The sequence below is a fragment of the Salvia splendens genome, chromosome 3 (genome assembly GCF_004379255.2).
Source record: "Salvia splendens isolate huo1 chromosome 3, SspV2, whole genome shotgun sequence".
NCBI classification, from domain to species: domain Eukaryota; kingdom Viridiplantae; phylum Streptophyta; class Magnoliopsida; order Lamiales; family Lamiaceae; genus Salvia; species Salvia splendens.
In genome coordinates this window covers 1,329,651-1,351,228 of record NC_056034.1, presented here as the reverse complement: position 1 = coordinate 1,351,228, position 21,578 = coordinate 1,329,651, and the positions used below count along the sequence as shown (strand labels likewise).

General features: G+C 34.9%; 3 protein-coding genes across 9 annotated transcripts; 1 reads left to right on the top strand and 2 right to left on the bottom strand.

The window, feature by feature from the left end:
* Window positions 1–256: 256 nt before the first annotated feature.
* LOC121794209 (receptor-like serine/threonine-protein kinase ALE2) lies at window positions 257–4,597 on the bottom strand. Of its 5 annotated transcripts, none has more exons than XM_042192278.1 (9): window positions 3,980–4,597; window positions 3,560–3,646; window positions 3,333–3,440; window positions 3,169–3,255; window positions 2,708–3,079; window positions 2,341–2,616; window positions 1,880–2,272; window positions 1,561–1,804; window positions 257–1,084 (listed from the first exon to the last, which is right to left on the bottom strand). In XM_042192278.1, exons 1-9 carry the CDS (start codon window positions 4,035–4,037, stop codon window positions 469–471), a joined length of 2,241 nt encoding a protein of 746 aa, XP_042048212.1. In that variant the 5' UTR covers window positions 4,038–4,597; the 3' UTR covers window positions 257–468. The 5 variants fall into 5 exon arrangements, with proteins under 5 accessions (XP_042048212.1, XP_042048213.1, XP_042048210.1 ...); XM_042192279.1 differs by having other exon boundaries at window positions 3,560–3,643; XM_042192276.1 differs by having other exon boundaries at window positions 3,333–3,476; window positions 3,980–4,596.
* An 8,504-nt stretch (window positions 4,598–13,101) lies between these two features.
* Window positions 13,102–15,405, top strand: LOC121797121 (NDR1/HIN1-like protein 13). The gene is made up of 2 exons (XM_042195849.1): window positions 13,102–14,074; window positions 15,202–15,405. Exon 1 carries the CDS (start codon window positions 13,280–13,282, stop codon window positions 14,054–14,056), a length of 777 nt encoding a protein of 258 aa, XP_042051783.1. The 5' UTR covers window positions 13,102–13,279; the 3' UTR covers window positions 14,057–14,074; window positions 15,202–15,405.
* Window positions 15,406–16,793: 1,388 nt separating this feature from the next.
* Window positions 16,794–20,790, bottom strand: LOC121794208 (protein FAR1-RELATED SEQUENCE 4-like). 3 transcript variants are annotated; one of them, XM_042192273.1, is made up of 5 exons: window positions 20,650–20,790; window positions 18,334–20,538; window positions 18,203–18,259; window positions 17,375–17,570; window positions 16,794–17,255 (listed from the first exon to the last, which is right to left on the bottom strand). In XM_042192273.1, exons 2-4 carry the CDS (start codon window positions 20,440–20,442, stop codon window positions 17,445–17,447), a joined length of 2,292 nt encoding a protein of 763 aa, XP_042048207.1. In that variant the 5' UTR covers window positions 20,443–20,538; window positions 20,650–20,790; the 3' UTR covers window positions 16,794–17,255; window positions 17,375–17,444. The 3 variants fall into 3 exon arrangements, with proteins under 3 accessions (XP_042048207.1, XP_042048209.1, XP_042048208.1); XM_042192275.1 differs by lacking the exon at window positions 16,794–17,255 and adding an exon at window positions 17,722–17,938 and having other exon boundaries at window positions 17,438–17,570; XM_042192274.1 differs by lacking the exon at window positions 16,794–17,255 and adding an exon at window positions 17,707–17,938 and having other exon boundaries at window positions 17,442–17,570.
* Window positions 20,791–21,578: the final 788 nt, after the last annotated feature.

Here is a 21,578-nt window from a genome sequence, read left to right as displayed (position 1 = left end):
ATCGTACCTCGCCGTTGTATTCTTGTATGCTCAAAACACATGATCTCATAATTCCCATTCATGTTTATATACATATGTAAATGTTTGTTTTCATCTATTTCAGCATTTACATGACTTTGCATAGAGATCACATAGGATCCTAAAATCAAGTAATGAATGGAACCATGCTAGTATTTACTATATATTGTTCACAAGTATCAAGAGTATCAATTAATTAAAAGATCAAGTAAAGGCTTTTGTGCCCAATACAAACATCAAGAAAATAATTATCATCACAATTATTATTAAAACTTTACAATAAACGAATACATTTAAAAAAATAAAAATCAAACAGCCTCCCAAATTTCCAATCTAAACAACAACAAGATCAAATAGCACTTCTAAACTCTCCTATCTAGAGATAAAATTCACATGGCCAAAATTTAAAAAAAGGGCCAAGCTGAAAATCAAAGACTTTGATATCCAAATCTAAGGTTGCAATGAATACTCATGCTCACTCATGCTGCCTCCAGAGAGTCCCCTCAGCCTCTGCCAAAACTTCCTCTTCCTCTCCACCTTCAAAGGAGCAGAGTTAAACTGCCTCCTAAACGACTCCGATTCGCGGACTCTAAGCGCTGCTGACGAGCTCGACAGATCCACGCCCGACAGCGTTATCTCCGCCCCAAGACTCTGCTCTAACTGCTCATCCACCTCAATGGAGAAGTCATCCCGGCTGACGTTTCTGGACGCGGGCTCTCTCGTCTCGTCGAGCTCGTTGCACACGAGCTTCAGCGCCTGGACGACCTCCCCCATGAAGGGGCGGTGGGAGACCTCAGGCTGGACGCACATTGATGCTATGGCTGCAACTCGGGCCACATTCTCCAACGGCACAGCTGACTTCAGAGACGGATCGATGATTGCCTCGAGACCTTCCCTCGTTGCGAGGAGAGGCCGGGCCCAGGCCACTAGATTCTCCTGCCCTGGAGGCTGGGATAGGTCAACCGGCTTTCTCCCTGTGAGCAGCTCGAGGAGGACCACGCCATAACTGTAGACGTCGCTCTTGACAAGGAGATGGCCCGTCATCGCGTATTCAGGAGCTAAGTAACTGCAGCACGGTGAGTGTAAGTTTATCAGACAGTTCTTGAATTTGAGTGTTTTCTTGAAAGGACAATTTCTTATCCGAAAGTTCTTGTGACATTGTTTTTCAGTGTATTCTGAGTTGTTTGCGTGATTGTATATGGTGTGTGTGTTGTTTGTGTGTGTTGATTGTGTGATGTTGAGTTTGCGAGTGTGCGCAATATGTGTGTTGTGTGTGAAGTGCGTGCAGTGTGTCTATTGTGTGTGCGCATTTTGTGTTTTTACGGTGTGTGTGCAGTGTGTGCATTGTGTGTTATGTGTGCGCGCGCAGTGCGCGCGCATTGTGTGTGTTATGTGTGCGCGCGCATTGTGTGTGTTATGTGTGTGCGTAGTATGAGTGTTGTGTGTTTTGTGTGTGCGGTATTGTGTGTATGTGTAGTGTGTGCATTGTGTGCGCGCAGTGCATGTTTCTGAGATGCCCGAATTTAAAGGAAAACGTCTTACCCGAACGTTCCCATGACATGAGTCGAAACGTGCTTGTGTGCTTCATCCATAGCGGCTCTAGCCAGCCCAAAATCGGAGACTTTAGGCGTGTAGTCGTGCTCAAGCAAGATGTTGCTGGACTTGAAGTCCCGGTGTATGACACGTGGGCTCGAGTCCTCGTGCAAGTAGGCCAGGCCCCTGGCTGAACCGAGCGCAATTTTCATCCTAGCTGACCAATCAAGAGGAGCAATCTCCTTATCAACCCCTGCATATGTAACATTTGAGGATCCGTTCGGTACCATGGAATTGGAATTTCGTTCGAATTTGAACCTAAACTGACCATGTAAATGAGACTCGACGCTGCCATTGGGGACGAGCTCATAGACGAGGCATCTAGAGTGTTCATCAGGGCATATCCCTATCAGCTTGACAAGGTTTCTGTGGTGGAGTCTGCCAAGCATCTCGACTTCTGCAAGAAACTCACGGCCGCCTTGCTGATCGTCCCTCTTGAGAACCTTCACCGCCACTTTTCTCCCATCGTCAAGAGTCCCACCATAAACGAGCCCAAACCCGCCTTCACCCACGATTCTTGAACTGTCAAAGCTATCCGTGGCCCTCTCCATATCCTCGATGCTGAAGACTTTCGCGGTCCCTGTGAACACCATAAGGCTGGAGCTGAACGACACAGAGGCTGAGCTCGGCCGGCTCGTTACCTTCAGCAACCTACCACCACCTGCCAAATCCACATCCCATTACATCATTTTCATTTAACTGAATCATTTCTATTGTCTCAAGCCAAACCTGACTCCTTTCCTTCCTGTGGCATTAGCCCTTGCCGAGCACTGTCGCGCCATTTCGACAGAACCAGCAGCATAAATCCCATACACACTACAAAGGCTGTGACTGATGACAGAACAATTATGATGATCATATTTCTGCTAGACTCGTTTCTCCTCCCTCTCGGCACATCTGCTCCGAACGGCTTTATTGGGTCGTTGCCACTCGTGCTGCGGGGATAAGGTTGCACATCGATTGTAGCAGAGCCAGAGGGCCATGCTGGTGGAGAAGGCGGTAGGCCTGCGTATAACCTCACAAACATGAATAAACGCAAAAAATGATTGTAAATTCGCATATAACTAAACAGCATTTACAATTCATGTTTGTGTACCTGGATAGTGAACATATAGCACATCATAAACACCAAATGTGGAAGTGTTGATGGAGAGCTCTTTGCTCCAGAACTTTTTGTAAATCGAAAAGGCGGCAGCCGATGTGAATGCCTCAGCTAGAGGTACCAAATTGATGAGCACAGTGGTTTTCTCCAGCTCTGGATCTGCTGCATCTGCTCCCACTATACGGACTTGAGTTTGATTCAACGGGACAGCTTCAGCGATTTGCTGACCGAGCTCGGATACCATAGGGAAAAACACATACAGAGAGATACTGAACTGGAGTCTAACTTGAATAGGCCAAACACAAGCACATGTTGTTCCGGGTGGTGTGAAGGTCAGCGGCTCAGTGCACGCGACAGACACACATCCTGCAAGATAACGCATAAATCTCGTGTTTTTTCTATGGAACTTCTCTAATTATAGAAGATTTAAGCAAGAAAAAGTGAAAAACAGATACCTTTATTAGGAGGTAAAGGTGGGAGAGATTTCCTGCTGCTCGCTGAAGGGGAGCTCGTTGGAGAAACAGTAGGCGAAATGGCCGGCCCTGGTAGACAGAGACGAAGGTTTAGTATGCATACGAATCAAAGAAACGAGAGGCATTTGGAGTAGCCAGAGTCTAACCTTGGTGGGGTGCAAGAGAAATGTGGTGGTTTTTTTTCCTTAAATGGTGTTTGTGATGAGCTGAAACGGGCAACGGAGGCATGGAGTCAGACAGTGTGGAGGACACATCTGCATTCCTAAAACGGAAGGTCTTGGGATGAGGAACTGCATTGAGAAATTTCATACTACATCTCAGTAACTAACAGCAACTCAGACGAGCAACGAGGAGAGGGGGAAGCGTTGGTTACCGTTGAGTTGAAACAGAAGTCGGCTTCTGCCTCCGTAGAGACTTAGATCAAGAGGCTCAACTTTGATGGGAAGAAGACAAAGACCTACTAAAATGCGTTGCGATAAGTCTTAAAAACGACGAATTCAAGACGAGATATTTGCCATAGCTATGATCCATTCTTCCTAAATCATAAAGAGTTCAACAAATTCAAGAAACAAGCAGATTCTTGCTGAATTTAACTAAGCACATCATACTAAAACAGAGCATTTTCTATATCCACCAAGAAGGAAAAGTGATCAATAATTCTCATTCACAAACTAGAAAAAATCAACATATGATCAATCAAGAATAACCTTCTCTAACAAATAAATGGATCTGAATTCTGGTATTGAATATAGACAACTAGAAAAAGGAAAAAACATGTATAGTATCCATTTACCAGCAGATTCTTGAAACAAGAAAGCACAGAGAATCACAAAGCTCAACAACAGCTCCATATCTCCCAGCAGAAAAGACTTCCCAACTCAAGAATCACCAATCATTCACTTCCCATTTCAATCAAGAGCATAATATAGTTGCATTAAAGTAACAAAGGCTCAGTCCCACATATAGTACTACTCAAGTTATGAGAAGACAGTGAAGCAGCAAAAAACATAGGACTGTTAGGTTTGAGGAAAAGGCCAAATTTCAGCAGGATAAATCTTGAAGTGAAAAAAATATGAAGCTGTGAAAAGAAACTGATCAAGGAAAGGGGAAACAACAGTGCAATCTTTCAGCAATCACTTTTGCAAAAGGGATTAAAGTTTTGTGGGGATCAAAGAGAGCCTGGAGAAATCAAGAAGATTAAAAAGGATAAAAATTGATTCTTGCAACAACAGCAAAATAACATTAATGGCTAGTTGATGTGCTAATGGTGAAAATGGCCTAAACCTATTTGAATTTGAGAGCAAAATTCAACATTCCAATAAAACCAGTTGCAGACCACTAGCATAACAGTGACTCTTTTTTCGTCAAAGTCTAATCAAATTTAATAAAACATTCTCCGTTTCTTGAGGTGGAATTCAATAAAGTAATCAAAACTAATTAGTGATTATAACTAGTTAATGGAAACGATTTTGTCATGTTGGCATTTTCACAAACAGTTTATGACGGAGAAATTTGGTGGATTTTAACAGAGTTGAATTCTCAAATTTGGCTCTTGACCACTTTCAATAGTGGAAAATGCATTCAATTTACTCATTAAAATAAACAAGAATGTTTTTTTTACTGCATTTATGCATTGTACTACCAACTTTTTTTCTTCTGTTTAACACTGTCCTTTCCTTCTCTTTGCCCCATTTGACAATGGCGTTACCTATTTCAAATTGCTTAAGAATTTTAGTGCAATAGTTTTTTTTAGTTTTCTAATCGTTTTTATTTTAAAAGTATCTATAACTTAAATAAAATTAAAGATTAATTATAAACAGTGAATTAAAATAACAGAGTTGTAACTAAGTTTTTGTGTCTAAGGTGTTGGATTTGTTGCATAATAGTATAATATTTTTCTCAAAAATTTGGGGTTAAGCCATAGATACTTTTACAAAATGAATTTCATACATATATTATTTTTTAGTTAACAATCAATAGATTCAATACACTTTTTTTGGCTTATTTTTGTCAATTCACTTTACTTAAGCATAGGCTAATGTATGGGTTACAGAAGAGATTTTAATTTTAAAAAATATTCAATTTTCCATCTTATATTTTTTTTCTTAATCACGTAAACATCAAACATATAATTATTCAAGTCTTCCCAATTGGTCTCAAAGAAATTATTTCAATGTTTGTTGCTTTGGAATTTTGACCATAATATATCATGTGAAAAGGGTCACACAAGCACATGTGTGTGGTATGTAAAAATGATTTAAATAAATATTGGAGGATGGAGATGGAAAAAAATGAAGTCTTTTTTTTCTTTCTTTCTTTCTCCATATTTGAAATGAAAAATGTGGGGATAAAAGATTCAATCAATGGCATTAATTTCTTGTTGGATTGTCCAATGTCCCCAGATTGGGTAGGTGTTGTTTATATATAAAAGAATGTGGTATTTGGAGACCATACTTTTTTTTTTCTAGTGTATTATCACAAAATAATGGAGGGTGGAATGGTGGATCTTAATTATGTCTCTTGACCTAAATTATTACTGCATAATATTCAATGTCCCACTCAATGTCGGTGCAATTTTTTTTCCCTATTTTGTAAAAGTTTTTCCTATTTGACTTATTGGAGTAAAAGTTTCCCATATTTTAAAAAAGTTTTTTCATTGATTTTTAGAGCAAAAATTTCCCAAATTAAAAAAGAAGAAAAGAAGAAGAAGAAAATCATTGATTTTTTTGGAGGGAGGAGAGAGGGTCTAGATTTTTTTAATTATACAGTAACTCTCTTCTGTCCCATTAATTGTGTCATTTTTTTGTGTGAGAGTAGTATTATTTTTAAAGCGATTTGCGTGAGTATTAATTGGAAGGTGAATGATGTCAAATATAATTGTCACTGTGAAAAAAGAGCAATAATTGAAAGGTGAATAATGTCAAATATAATTGAGGAGAAAGTTGAAGATATATTATTTTCTATTCGGTGTAGGAAGAAATTCCAACTAAATATGGACAAAATCTAATTTTGAAAATAAAATACTAAAACTTAAATTATCGTATTAAATCTAATTTTGGGAAATATCACTTTAAATCAAAAAACTATATCCACATTATTAAGAATGAGTGTCCTCTTCTAATACTTATAACACTATAATAAAAAAACTAAGACTAAATCTATACCCTTAGATTTTAAAATGAGTTGATGAGATTAAAGCTCATAAATTTCAATAAATAGTAGACAAAATATCAACAAAGGGGTAATATCGTCATTGTGTTATCATATGATAATTTTCATTGGTGTTTTTTATATAAACATAGTGTATTACAAATATCAACAATATGACATGAGAATATCAAAGTAAATATTAACACAGTTTTATTGATATTTTACCTACACTATATTAAGTTTTTTTTTTGTATTTGTTGATAAAATCTGTTTATCGACATATACGAAAATAGAAATATAATTTATCAAATTTCATCACTCGAACATCGTCGGAACATATGCAATTGAGATCTCGTTAGAATCTTTATAAAATTATCTTTAATTTAATATATTTTTTCAAAAAAAATTAAATTAAAAGAGTTACGTAAATTTAAAGTTTTGAGATGATTTTGATGAGAGAGAATTGACATTAATACTCTTTAAGTTTATTTAATAATTTTTCAATTTAAAATGTAATCTATGTGACATTATTTCAACCAATATATCTCCTAATTTAATAGCTAAAATTTAATCTTAATTTGTGATTATTAATTGATCACTCTCGTATCCTCCTTCCACGGTTTTAAGAAACATTTAATTAAAAATATCTCTTAGCACCAAATATTGTCGTAACTCGTAAGTCGTTAGTTTTAAAGTATTAAGATAAACTACATCGTTTTTTGCAGGATTATTTAAATAAGAATATAAATTTTACATTGGCATCCAACAAACTGCGCCGACATTTCATGGAAAGATCAAAGAAGCTACTGTATTTATTTTCGAAAAAGAGGATGTAATATAGGTACTGTATTTATTTTCGAAAAAGTGGATGTAATATAGGTCGAGACTTGATACTTAAATATTAATCCTTCTGAAAAAAAAGAGATTCCTCCAAACCAATTAAAAGAAGGGTTATTGACATCTAATATCATGAAACTTTTAAAAAGAAGGGTTATTGACATCTAATATCATGGAACTTTTAAAAAGTTGGATTTTTCCTACGAACTTTGAAATTGCCAAATAATATCACGAACTTTACCCCGAATTTATTATTTCCCACTAATGAAAAAATTCCAACTATATTAATAGATTGAATAACAATTTTCGAGGGTGTGCTTCAAGAAAAACTATCCTCAAATATTGAAAAACTTGAAGCTCTCGAAGTTGTTGTCGAGAAATTACGAAAAAAAATCCATATCATGATATTATTTGCCGAAATTTTTTCATTAGTGTGAAATAACAAACTCAGGGTAAAGTTCGTGATTTTATTTGCCAATTTTAAAGTTCGTGGTAAAAATCCAACTTTTCGAAAGTTTATAGAAAATTAACAAAATTAAGAGTCTCCCGTCATACTAATGACATCACGCTATTGCTCTTTCTCTCTGTCTTTTTTAAAAGTGTTATAAATGATCAACTCTGAAGCTTTAAGTTGTATATTTTGGACATTGTTTTATTTCACTTAATCCTAACAATCCTATCCATTTGGAACAACTTTATTTCAATATGGAATGCCACGTAAAAAGAAAGAATGATCGTAGCGTCAAGAAATAAGTGTATGTGAGACTGTGATTATAATAAGTCTGGATTAGATTAATCATTTTCTTGATGTAAGTTTGTGATACTGTGAGTATAATAAGTCTGGATTAGATTAATCATTTTCTTGATGTAAGTTTGTGATATTATATTTGGATAGGCGGCGCTGCGCTTATTTTAGGATTGTGATTTGGAGTAGTTTTTATTTTCGTGCACAGCTATTCTCTGGTTCATGGGCAGATCTAATTGGAGTGTTGGTGGGACATTTGCCCCTCTTCAAAACTTTATAATAATGATATTTTTTTAAAATTTTAAAAATTTATTTAAATTTTTCTTTAAATACCTCTAGGGGTATTTAATGAGAATTTATTTTTGTTTAAAAAATAAATTTATTTAAAAACTTCAAAGGCCTTCTCATTACTATAAAATTTGTTTATAAATATATTTTTACCCCTCTGCATGTCAATTTTGTCATTGTCACTGCTCTTGTTACTTGTAATCGTAACGCGATTTGAAGTTTTTGTGTTTGTTTTTAAGTCGACATCGCTTGGACTCGTTGTGTATTGCAATCTAAGGGCTTGAAACTGTTGTAGGGGTGTGCATTTGGTTTTCGGTTCGGTTTTGGCCCATAACCGAACCGAACTGAAAAACTGATTTTTCCTAAAATGAAAACCGAATCAAACCGAACTAACCGAAAAACTGAAAAATCGAAAACCGTACTATGAAAACTAAATTAAACCGAAAAACCAAAATTATATAAAATATATAAAAAAGCTGAAAATATATAAAATATTAAAAAAAAGTCTACAAATGTATACACAAAGACATGACTGTAATCTATATTTAAATAAAGGCCTAAAATCTTAATTTATATATAACACAACAAACAGTATAAAAATAATTAAAATGATCAAAATTTAAAAAAATTACAAAATGAATGGAAGAGAAAGAAATATTAAAAGATCTAGATTGAAGAAATCCACAAATTTTTTATGGAAAATCTCGAACACTCAAATAAACTACAAAATATCCAAGTCTCCTAGCTCAACTGGTTGAGAAGGGAGGCAATGATATGGCACCATCCAGGAGGTCTTGAGTTCGAATCCTGGATGGTGCAACTTGGGATTAATTTCCCCTGTGGGCCTTTACAAGGCTGGTTGCCTTGGGGCTTGGCAAGCTTGCGGACCTAGACCAGTCTGAGGGTGGTGGGTAGTCTACGGGCCTGGACCACGTCGGAGGGAGGCTTGACGGCATGTCTGAACAAGACTACGCTAACGGGCCGGTTCCCGGCTGGGAGGGCTAAGTATTCGAACCACGAGGGGCTGGAGGAGGACTAGCTCGCTTGCCAAATGTATCCCGAACTCTGATGTGTATGTGTGTGTGAAAAAAAAAAAATAAAATAAAATAAAATAAACTACAAAATGATATGCAGTAGGGTTAGGTTTTTTAAGTTATATATATATATATATATATATATATATATATATATATATATATATATATATATATATATATATATTAAAAAAATTCGGTTATTTGGGTTTTTTTCTCGTCCGAACCTAACCGAAAAATCAATTTTTTTAATTTAAAACCGGACCAAAAAATCGAACAAACCGAACCGAATTTCAAATTTTCGGTTTGGATCGGTTCGGATATTCAGTTTTCGGATTTGTTGCTCACTCCTAAACTGTTGTAGTGCTGATGTGTAATGTTTATATTTGATTTTTTTTAATTGTTTTTATGATGTGTCGATTATGCAATTATTTGTGATGTCATCATATTTAGTTGGCTTTTAACATTTTCATTCATCAAAGAAATATATATTTGTGGATATGTGTTAAACAGAGAAAAGAATAAAAATATTGTACTCTTAGTAATATTATCAACCCAACTTTAATGGCTAATATAAGTCCAATACACAGTGCTTGCTCTTTTCACATTTCAACTTTTTATCATGCTTTCCTACTATGCTTCCATATTTATTATTCAAATTTATCCTTAATTCTAAGCAAAACCCACATATCTGTTTCTTTTCTTTTCTTTTTTTTGTGAAAGCAAAACCCACATATCATTCATAGTTTCTTCTCTTACTTTTTTCCGAATATTAAGTATATTTTCAAGATGTTTTTAAATATTTATATTATATAATATTTTTTTAATATTTTTTTTAGTGGGGTTTCAGCAGATTATAGAACCAATTACATAATAAAAATAAAATGATGGATATTATCGGGGATTAAAATTTAGGCTGTCGTTCTGATAGTATATGGGCTTATTTGATTTGACCCATAATCTAGGCCCATATATAACTCGTCGTATCTAGTGGACCAGTTGTTGAAGGACAAATAATAGTTCTAAGTTAGAGAAAAAATATGCTAAACTTGACACTAAATATATGCAACTCTTGATTTTTTTTATTTAGAAGAATTTACTTTATATTAATAGCATAAAATCATTTTTTAACCAACTATAAATATAATTCACAAGTTTTCAATAACAATTTTTAATATAATAACAACAATATTAATAATTTTTATCTAAGCAATAGTAACTTTCACATTTGTTATTTTTATTTAATACAAGTACTTACTTTGATTCGTAACAAATGTATTATGTACACCCACTTTTATAAATGGATTTATGGGATTGTGTCGCAGGTCGAATTCGGATTTAAATTTGGCCTATTCGAAGTCGGGGAGAGTATGAGCTGGGTTTAAATCAGATATAAGTCAGGTCTGAGCCGGTCTTGCCTGCGCATAACTAAGTTATCATCAACCTTAGCATCTTAAATATTACTACTAGTCTTTAACTTAATGCAAAGGGGCACTAGTTAATATACCTATATATCTAGGATAGGTAACTATGCATTATTAAGAATAATCACATCATAATAGTTCGAATGGAAATGTCAACTCTTGTCACGTGTTAATATGACTACAAATCTACAATTCAAACACCATACTTATTAAGCAACATAGAATTACTTATTAGGGACATGTATACTTTTATAAACATAATATAATTCTACTATTTTAATAAATGAAAATATAAACTACATAGGGAAAAACACCATTTTAAAAACTCATAGGAGTATAATTAAGGTAGCGTGAATCGTGATTATGAGGGAAACATAATTAACACCATGTAAAGTTCATTATTATTCCTTGACTATAGTAATAATATTATAATAATAATAATAGTAAGCTAAAAGTAAGAAATTATTAGCAAAACAACCGAAATTAATCCTATTGGTCCATTTTTTTAAAATATTCATACTCACAATAATTGATTGGAAAAATTGAAAGCAATCGAAATGTTAATTAGGTAAAGACTGGTGTAAGGTTCCTCTCCCACTAACTCTCTCATGTTAAATCAAACCTGAAGCCAGCTATATTAATAATATTAGTAGCATTATATAATCGTAATATATCATGTCGAAATTATTGTAATTTGTTCACTTAAATAAAAAAATATTTTAACTGATAAAGCATCATTATCCACAAATTGTCGTTATTGTATTTGCGATGAAGCATCTTAAAATGTAAATCCGCAAGTTGAGAAGGAAAAACTTAGTAACACCTAATTCAGTATATCAAATTAATAGTTGTCATTTTTTTTTTCTTTAATGAGAGTTTCATAAAAATGTGTCTATAAATATATACAGTCACTTTTGTCCTTTGTCCGCCATACATTGCTAATGACGAGAGTTGCATCAGTTTAGTGTTTCGATTTTTATGACGACTATATTCACTGTGTCTGACTCCACGAGTTTCGTTTTTATAGTTTATCAGTTATGTACAAATTTGTAGGAGTAATTCTGATTGCAAAGTTGACCTTTTAGTTCCTAATTTGTAAATCATGTGTTATAAACTACTATAAACTAGATGAAATTAAACTATTGCAATATTAATTGAGTTTTAATTTTGAATTACAATTATAGTAGAACTACTAATTTAAATAAGAACATGGTTTAGGAAGCAATAGTAGAAGATTCGTTGCAGCCATCAATACTAAAATAAATGAATTAAAGCTGTAGTCCAATATATATAGTGGGTGAGATACAACTATCAATTTTAGGTTTCAAAATTTACTCTTTATTCCACTTCTATTTAATAGAAATGCTAGTTTCAATTTAAAATACTCATTCCGTCCCATATTATTTGAGTCATTTTTTTCAATCTTTTTAGAAAATGATAATAAAGTAGTTAAAATAAAGAGATAATAATACTGAGAAGCGTCTTCTTATTCTCTCTCTTATATTACCCTCTATTCATCTTAACTAGTAGTACTATAATTTTTCTAAAACGAGTGAAAAAAATAAGTGACTCAACTAACATGGGATAGAGGGAGTATGATTTACTACGATCTTAAATTTAATAATTAAAATTTTCATTAGTTAAAATATCATCATTTTCACTGAATATCTAGAATGAGTATATTATAACATATGATTATTAATTTATTGTTACTAGTATTATACTAAAATTTACAAAATTGAATTTGTACGACGATTATCGATGTGATGCAAGACTATATTTAAAACATTTACCAAATACATTACGCCAACTTTGTTGGCTCCTTTGCATCAATTAATGTGATAGTCATTATAGATATTTACTCGATAAAGTATCCACGATAGGGTCGAAGCCAAAATAGAATACTCCTCCATAATTTTGTGTACAAAAACTCAAAAAATATTTTTTTTTCTTGAAACTATTGCTCTAGTCATAGATATTCTGAATATTTGTAATATGTTAGTATTAATTTGACGTTGACGTATTTTAAATTGATGCCATAATCAAAGTGATTTGTTAAGTATGTTGAAAAAAGTGATAATAAAATTTACTCGTCCTCGCAGAATTTATTTGGTAACACATCAGATATATTTCATAAATTAGACCCAACGAAAAAATAGAGATAATATTAATATTTATGATTTTAAAATTGACGATTTTTTTCAATACTCTACAAATAATTTACGAAAAGAAAAGTATTTTATTTGAATTAATTAAACTAATTTTCTGGCAGCCTAATTTATAAAAACATGTTACCCAAATTCACGAATAGTGTATAATAACCTAATCTCGACATTGACCACGAACCTAATTGATGAGGTTTTGGTCAACACATTAACCCTATAAAACAGCCACTAATTGTAATTACTCCAAATTAATTACGCATTAGTTAAGCAGTTCTTATCTCCTTCCCTCTCTCACACAGTCACACACTAGTCAACACAGTCTCACACTCAAATCTTCCATTTATATTCTCTTCCAAACCTTTCTTCTCTCCATCTGTCTCTCTCTAGTTTATTCTCTCTCCACCTATACATACAGCTCATACATATATTCATAATTTAGAGAGAGAAAAGATGAACGACAAAGTGCATCCGTCGGCGAAGCCAGCCGCCAACGGCGGCGCTCCGGCGGCGGCGAACGGCGAGGCGAATCCGGCGTTTCCGGCGAACAAGGCGCAGCTCTACAACTCCAGCCGCCCGGCTTACCGCCCGCCGCCGCCGCCGAAGCGCGGCCACCGCCGCAGCTGCCTCTGCTCGTGCTGCCTCTGGTCGACGATCGCGATCCTCCTCATCCTCCTCCTCGCCGCCATCGCCGGCGCCGCGATCTACGTCCTCTACCGCCCCCAGCGCCCCTCCTTCGCTGTGAATTCGATCCAGCTCTCCAGATTCAACCTCACCGACAACTCAATCACCTCCTCGTTCAACCTCTCCGTCACCGCGCGGAACCCTAACAAAAAATTGACCTTCTTCTACGACTCAATTGCCGTCAAATTCATCTCCGGAGATCTCGACATTGCCGACGGATCCTTCCCCGGCTTCACTCACGGGAGGAGGAACGTTACGACGCTTAAAAGCGTCGTTTCGAGCTCGAAAAATCAGATCGCGGACGGCGCCGACACTACGCAGCTGAAATCGAGCTTGAAGAATAGGAGCCTGCCGCTGAAGATTCAGCTGGACACCAAAGTGAAGGTCAAAATTGGGGGAATCAAAACGAAGAATCTCAGAATTAGGGTAACCTGCGACGGAATTAAGATCTCGATCCCCAATGGCAAAACGGCGACGTCGGCGACGACTTCGCACGTCAAATGCAAGGTCGATCCAAGGATTAAGATCATCAAATGGACAGTTTGAGCAGAATTGCTGCATAAGGTGTGATTTTGTTTTTGAGGAATTTTTTTTTTTCTTTCTGTTTGATTGTTTTAATTTCTTTTTGCATTATTTTTTGGATTTGGTATATGATTGTTGCTGTTAGGAGGTAATTAGGACTTCTCAAATTTTAATTTGTGATATATACATATTTTTTTAGTTTTTAATGTCAATTTTGATGATTTTTTTTTTCCATTTGAGTTTGTGTGGTTTTGAGGTAATAAATTTCCTTAATCACACAAGTGGAATAAATTGTTCCCATTTTTTGTACGGAGTAATTTACTAAAAACACAATTTATTGAACTATAAATATAAAATCTATCCTTGTAGTGATTCAATTTTACATATTAACACAAAATATTTTTATTTTATGGGAATGTGTGATATTAATTGCTGAATTTCTTGCTTGAAATTGACTTAGTACAGTAAATATGAGTATACTAATAAAGGGGCTTGTAAGATATTAATTGCTGAATTAATTTGTGATAAATCTTTGAATATTGAAATTGACTTAATTTTTTTTCACATGAGTTAATGTTCGATTTCAGATTTCATATGATTTTATTTGTGTCAGAATGCCAGAAGGCCCGGCCCGTAAATGATAAATTTGTCAAAATTACATCATGAAAATTTAAAATTACACTTTGCCCAAAGTATCAAGACCAAGGAATTATTTCATGAATCTTATTATTATTATTATTATTATTATTATACAATAGTGAATTTGTGATTAATATAATCATATTTTCGGAATTACTAAAAAGAAAACAGGAAATGATTCTTCATGTCACACTTAGAATGGAAAAACAAAGTGGTTGGCCATAAGTAAATGAGCTCGAATTTGTTATATTTATCAATTTACTCTTTCTTTTTCTTTTATATAGTAATATAAAATATATATGTATAATTTAGCATTTTAAATTATAAATATCATTTTGCACATATTTTGTGACATCTAAAAATTGTATAGTACTCCACTACTCAACAAAATGTAATGTTAATTAATAATTATAAATTCTGAAAAGTCTCCCTTCCATGAATATTAATACTATAAAATTACTCAATTTGGAAAAAATAAATGTACACATGTTTATTAATTTTGTGGTGTGCAAAATTAATGTAAATGGCAGGTGGATTCACGACAGTCGGTGGGTGCAAGCGTCGGTGGAAATTAATTTTATTAAATTAGTAAATAATTTATGGTTGAATGTAGGGACAACCCAATTACCCCAAAACTTTAAAAAATAATAGTAGTACCTATTCTTATATGTTTTGTTGACTTTAATCAAAAGAATGTGCATTTGAAATGAACAACTTCGACACTTAAATTTTAATCATTAGATGGAAATTTATTCAAAACTGAATAAATATTTTATCGAATTGCTTCAGGCATTGCTTTATGTACATGCCAAGAAAAATGAAATATTACTGTGAATTTCATTTGAATCAAGTATCATTCAACCATCATACGCTTTGGATATTTTACTTTTAAACTTCCTCATTTTTAATTATTAAAATAAGTACCACTTGTAATTGGAATCGGTAGAAAGTGAGAGAAAGAGTTGCACAAATGAGAATGTATGAAGTGGACATGTTAGTTAAGCATAACAAAAAGGAAGGCATGTGATAACATGCTTTAGTATTTCCATCATTACAAACATATTTTATTTTATTTTATTTTATTTTATTTTATTTTATTTTATTTTATTTATATTTTTGTATTAAAAATTATCTATAGTGATTTCTCATGTTAAGGGCAAATTTATTGGGTAGACATGTAACATGAACTCATGAAGTGAGCTACCACGAAAGATATATTTTTCTTACTTTAATTAGAACTAAAATTATAATTTAATAACGTAATTTACAAAATAAAAAATCAAATTGACATCGTTTAATACTCCATGTTCTTCATAAACTAAAAATTCTGCAAAGGAGGCCGACCAGAACATTTCCAATCGATCCTAAGTGAAAATTAGATCCTTCGACTTTAAGGCTACTTCCCTATTCACTCTCGTCGTATATTTTAGATATTTTATGCAATTTTGTTCAGTTTGGGTCATTTTTATAAATACTTTAATGCAATTCTGTTTTAATTTAACAAAAATGATTTTTCAATTTTGAAAAAAAAAAGAACTAACAATCGAATGGTTACCCTCGACTTCACATTTGAAACCATGTTTTATTTTTTTGGGGCAAAGAAACGTGGCATTTGGTGTTGATGTGATACATTTTTACCCCAAATTCAGTTTTTGTCTCATATCAGATTTTTCATTGCCAAAATTAAATATTTTAATTTACAAACTGAGTAATAAATGATTACTCCTTTATTTGATTAAAAATCATACATTCGCAATTGAACAATATAAACCTAAATATGTACATATGTTCCAATATAAAGTATAGGTTTGTGTCTGTCTGTGAAAGAGAGGGTTTGTGATACAAACCAAACAGGAGAACTCATCCCAAAAGACTAGCCTGTTACGAGAAAGAGCTCATTTAATCTATATGGACCACCACATCAGTTGTTCTCACAACCGATGTGGGAATTGAGTCCGGAACAGTTTGTTATTGATAATTGCGGATAATGACGAGTGAGAGAGAGAGGTTGAATTATTCTATGATGAATAGGAATGAAAGCAAGCTGTGACACGAATTGGACACACAAATTTCCAACTCATCTAAATCAATCATTCAAATTAGATACTAATTCACAACCAACTAAAATCAAGAGAGAGGAAAGCTTTAATCATTCAAATTCAAAAACCATGTTCTAGAAACACTATCTCCCAATCAAAATGAATAGTACAAGTTTGATTGGTGATTAAAGATCCATCAAATCTTCATTAAATCATTAACTACTAACTAATCTAATTGGGCATGATTTTCCAACACACACACAATCTTGATCCGAGTCTCCTTGGAACATTCTGAACTGGCCACAGCGGCGTCGAGCAGAGTGGGCCGCGCCCCATTCTGACAGCATCGAAAGGCTTTTTGCAGACGCCCCGTTTCCAAAGCTGGGCTTGATCTAGTCACGGGGAGGCAGAATTTGCATCTGAATGGACGTCGTCTCAGCATCCATAGCCGGTATTTTGGTAGTCTGGGACTAGACGGAGCGCTTCAGTAGGAGTTGTTCCTCTCAATCAGAAACGAAAGGAGAGGCTATCAGCGAGGTACGAGGCTGTTCAGAGAAGAAACGGTTAATCGACTAACACCTTTGCATTAACAAGGAAAGAGCTTTTCCCAACACTAAAAAATTGAATCTTTGATACAAAGAAATCATTTAAATCAATGAAATACCTCCATAGATTTGAGCAGGAAAAAAACTTGTGCTCATATCCAGAAATCTTCTATATGACCTTTGTACCTTTCAGCTTTGTTCCTCCAACATCTCGCCCAGCATCTCCACGCCTCTCTTGGACATCTCGCCGCCTTTTAACAACGCTGTGAGGAATCTCGGGTACATAGCAGGATAATCCAACGGAGCAGGCACATCCTGGATAGAAAATCGAAGTGTATCTCTCATTAATTCTAATCAATAATCGTACTCGTTGCATCTCATGACATACACTTTCCAAAATTGCATCTTTAAACTTCAGTAAAGAGAGTGGGAAAGAAAAATTAACTATTACCACAGGTATACTGACCGACTGTTGTATAAACGTGTTAGAAGCTCTTTTACGACATAAATTGTCTCTGTATAAATACGCTCGTAAACATACTGGCTAACTAAGTGCTTAAACTAGGCAGCAATCAGTCAATTGTGTTGCACCGTAGGCATATCTAAACAGTGGATATAAGTCATATTTCATCGAGTCCATTAAACTTTAGTCGAGATTCCACGCCTAGGCAGGGACAACAAACCTGCGGGTCCAGATGCAAATTCAAACAAATTCTAGAAAACAGGAAACTGTTACAAAATAAGAGAAAGTGTAAGCTAAAAAGGATAGATTTGAACCACATTGACACCCAATCATCAGTGGAAAAGCATGAAGATACTTAATTGAGAAATAAACTATCGAAAATTTCTCACGTTTCTGTAATATTAGCAGAAAAGAGGAACGCTTCTTTTTCACAAACAAAAGAAATATAATTATAAAATCTCTATTTAGAGATGAAGTGTCGCACCATGTACTGAAAAATGCCATGAGTCCCGATATTAGCAATTGCAGGCTCCAATGGCACCTGATCCACAGATTAAAAAAAGAAGATTATTAAGTACATCACGAAAAAAGTATATAAACGGATAAGATACACACCTTCCCCTTTTTACTAGTCATCCCACCATTGCTTGTGGGCTCCTTCCCGGAATTCGTCCTCTTTGAACCTTTGCTTGTGTCGATCACTTTAGCTGTAGGCACCTGCTGCTCAGACGTGATGGTGACACTCTGGTCCGACCCTCCAACACCTAGTATGGCGAGAGGTGCAGAAACGTCTCCAGCACCTAGTATGGCGAGAGGTGCAGAAACGTTGGGTGTCAGACCGCTCTGATTAGAAGGCTGATTTGCAACAGTACAGTGTTTGAGAGCTTCGTTTATGGCAGCCACAGCATTGTTATAACTCTCCTCTGACAATGAACCCTCTTCCCCCAGTATTATAGCTCGTCGACAAAGGTCATTGTAACGACGGACCTTAGCTTGCACTTCATCCAATTTCTCACTAAGGGGAATTCTACTTGTGGCAGCATTTGTCCATCGTTGCAGAATGTACTTAAAAGGTATGCTAAAGACACCGGACATTTGGAGAACTACAATACAATGCCTACAAAGATATCCTTTAGATTGAAATGTACGACAAGAACAGTATATATCAGATTTCAATTCATTCCATTCCACCAAATAACCTAGATTATTTTCGAAGTCTTTCACTCCATATATTATCGTTGTACCATCTTCATTTTCTTTTTTCAGATGGCAAGCTGCTGCTCCTAGAACTTCCGTTTGAAATTTCCGGAATATTTCATGACTATAAACTAGCAGCATTTGTTTCTCAAAAGGCGAAGGTGATTTCAGCTCTGGCGTTTCATGCCACGCATCAAAGTTTGCTTTAGCCTCCTCTTCATATCTGTCTTCAAGAATCGATTCGTATTTCCCTATAAAATCTCTCAAAGAAGTTTCCCCATTTATGTACCTATCGAAGAAGGAGTTCAAGCTTTCAGACCTCGAAGCTGCTGACAACCCAGCAAAAGAAACATCCTTTGTAAACACAGGCACCCAGAGTTTCCGATCTTCGTATAAGGACTGAAAAAATTCATCTTCTTGAACACAAAACCTTTCAGTCAATTTCCACCATCGTTTTTCAAAACTTTCTTCGTTCCATGATCTATATAAGCATTTATTTAGTTTCCCCATGAAAGACTCATGCCACACGTTACGGTACTCAAGCCTTCTTGGCAACCTTTCCAGAATGTTCCATAAATGAAAATAATGATGAGTTTCTGGAAAGACCAAGTGAACAGCAGCTTTGACAGCCTCATTTTGGTCGGTGAGTAGAACTTTAGGGCTTCGTCCCCCCATTGCCAAACACCATGATTGCATCAACCAAATAAACGTATATACTGACTCATCTGCTATCAACCCACAACCAAGCAACGTAGGCTGGATGTGATGGTTCACCCCGATAAAAAGAACCAAAGGAACTCTACACTTGCTTGTGAAATAGGTTATGTCAAGTGAGACCACATCACCAAAGTACACGAAATCCTCCACGCCTTTGGCGTCAACCCAAAACACATTTCTCAGCCGATGCTCTTCGTTGAAATCCAACGCATAGAAAAATTTCGGATTCTCTTCATGCATTTGTGAAAAGAAGTCTAGCAAAAGCTGAGCACCACCATCTTCCAAACTCAAAAACCGCCCCCTATCATGCTGATTCCGGATCACATTCTCCATACACGACCCCAGAAACTGATAAGCGCCGTACTGTTTCAACACAGAAGGAGGAACTTTCTTCCTCCTCACTTTAGCATCATTGCTAACAGAATCAGCAATCCTATGACTTCTAAAAAAGTGCGCTTGATCTGGTAAAAGCTCGTGATTATGTTCCTTCACGAAACTATGAATGTACCACTTCCCATTAATCCTACGCTTCACGTGCATGCTAGCTTTACACCCTATCTTAGGCGAAGGCCTCGGATTAACAGCATTATCCGATTGTTGCTTATTCCCATACCTAATGCACGAAAATTTGGCATCGATGAATTCCTTTGAAGCCCTAGACCTACGGCTGCTCAATTTAGCAGTACCAAACCCAACCGATTTCGCGTATTCTTTGTAATACGCGTATGCTTCGTCGTGTGTATGGAATTCAAGATCACCCCTAGGCTCTAAGTTCGAATTTACTACAACACTACTGCTGTTCGCCTCCATTTTCTTAATTGCAACAAAAAAAGCTATCTAATCAAAATTTCTCTACCAAGGGCGGCAACAAATCTTAAGCTTCATAGAATTAACATCAAAATTTACCTACAATTACAGTTATGCAGAAACATAATCAATTAACTGAAGGAAAATTAAGACTCGTTGAGTGGATAAATGCCCAAATTAAATTTCGGAATTGGGAACACGAATTGGTACCGTAAATTGGGAAAAGATTTTTTCCTTGCTTGCCGCAGCTGGTGGAAGGTTCTGGGACGAGCAACGTTTGATTGCAAGCAAATAAAGATGAAACCTTTTTGGTAACAAAACGGTGAAAGTAAATTGAAAAGGGTAAGATGATTTTCAATTTCGAAGAAATCAACTTCTCAAAATTGCTTCGCCCCTTTTATATGTTATCTGTACGTATATTGTTTAGTATTCTCATTTTGACCCCTAATTCAATTAAAACTTTATAAACTATTTAAGCCCAATATTGGATATAAATCTAAGTGGATTTTCGCCCTATATATTTGTAAATTGCTATAATAAATTTTGTAGTAATTTGAATATAAGTGTGAATCATTTTTTTTGCATTTGTGTTTAAGTTAAGATGGATTTGAAGATTTGATATTTTATAACTTTAAATAAAATATACATGGATAAGAGTTGAAGATTAAAATTGGGTAAATGGTGGTAAAAAAAATCATGAAATTTGGTTGAATTATGTTATATCCCACAATTTAAAAAAATGGCCAATTATATCACAACTTTGACATTTTTTTCTCATTTTTTTCATAGTTTATGATTTGGGGGAAATTATGTTTTTGGTAAATGAAAAATATCATGTGAATTAAAACATTTAGCTATTTAAATGACGTCAGTTAATATATTTAGTCGCTTACGTTGTTAATTTTAACATAAGTACACATTACGTTGACATATTCAAATGTGTAGCATGATAAAGTTTTTGCTATGAGACAATTGAGAAAATATCAAAGTTATAAAGTCCAGAAATTCCAAGCATCCTACACTAGAGATGCCCACGGTTCCGGAACCGGCGGTTCCGGTTTTGGAAATTTTCGGACCGAAACCGAACCACGAGGGTGATTCGCGGTTACGGTTCCAAAACCGGCGGTTGCGGTTTTAGT

Coding starts and splice junctions, on each gene's coding strand:
- LOC121794208 (XM_042192273.1), bottom strand. CDS start 20,442: ATGGAGGCGAACAGCAGTAGTGTTGTAGTAAATTCGAACTTAGAGCCT. Junction 18,260..18,333: donor TGACTAGTAAAAAGGGGAAG/GTGTGTATCTTA, acceptor TCTGTGGATCAG/GTGCCATTGGAGCCTGCAAT. Junction 17,571..18,202: donor ATGGCATTTTTCAGTACATG/GTGCGACACTTC, acceptor TTTTCTATCCAG/GATGTGCCTGCTCCGTTGGA.
- LOC121797121 (XM_042195849.1), top strand. CDS start 13,280: ATGAACGACAAAGTGCATCCGTCGGCGAAGCCAGCCGCCAACGGCGGC.
- LOC121794209 (XM_042192276.1), bottom strand. CDS start 4,037: ATGGAGCTGTTGTTGAGCTTTGTGATTCTCTGTGCTTTCTTGTTTCAA. Junction 3,477..3,559: donor ACTTCTGTTTCAACTCAACG/GTAACCAACGCT, acceptor TTCTCAATGCAG/TTCCTCATCCCAAGACCTTC. Junction 1,085..1,560: donor CATGTCATGGGAACGTTCGG/GTAAGACGTTTT, acceptor ACCGTGCTGCAG/TTACTTAGCTCCTGAATACG.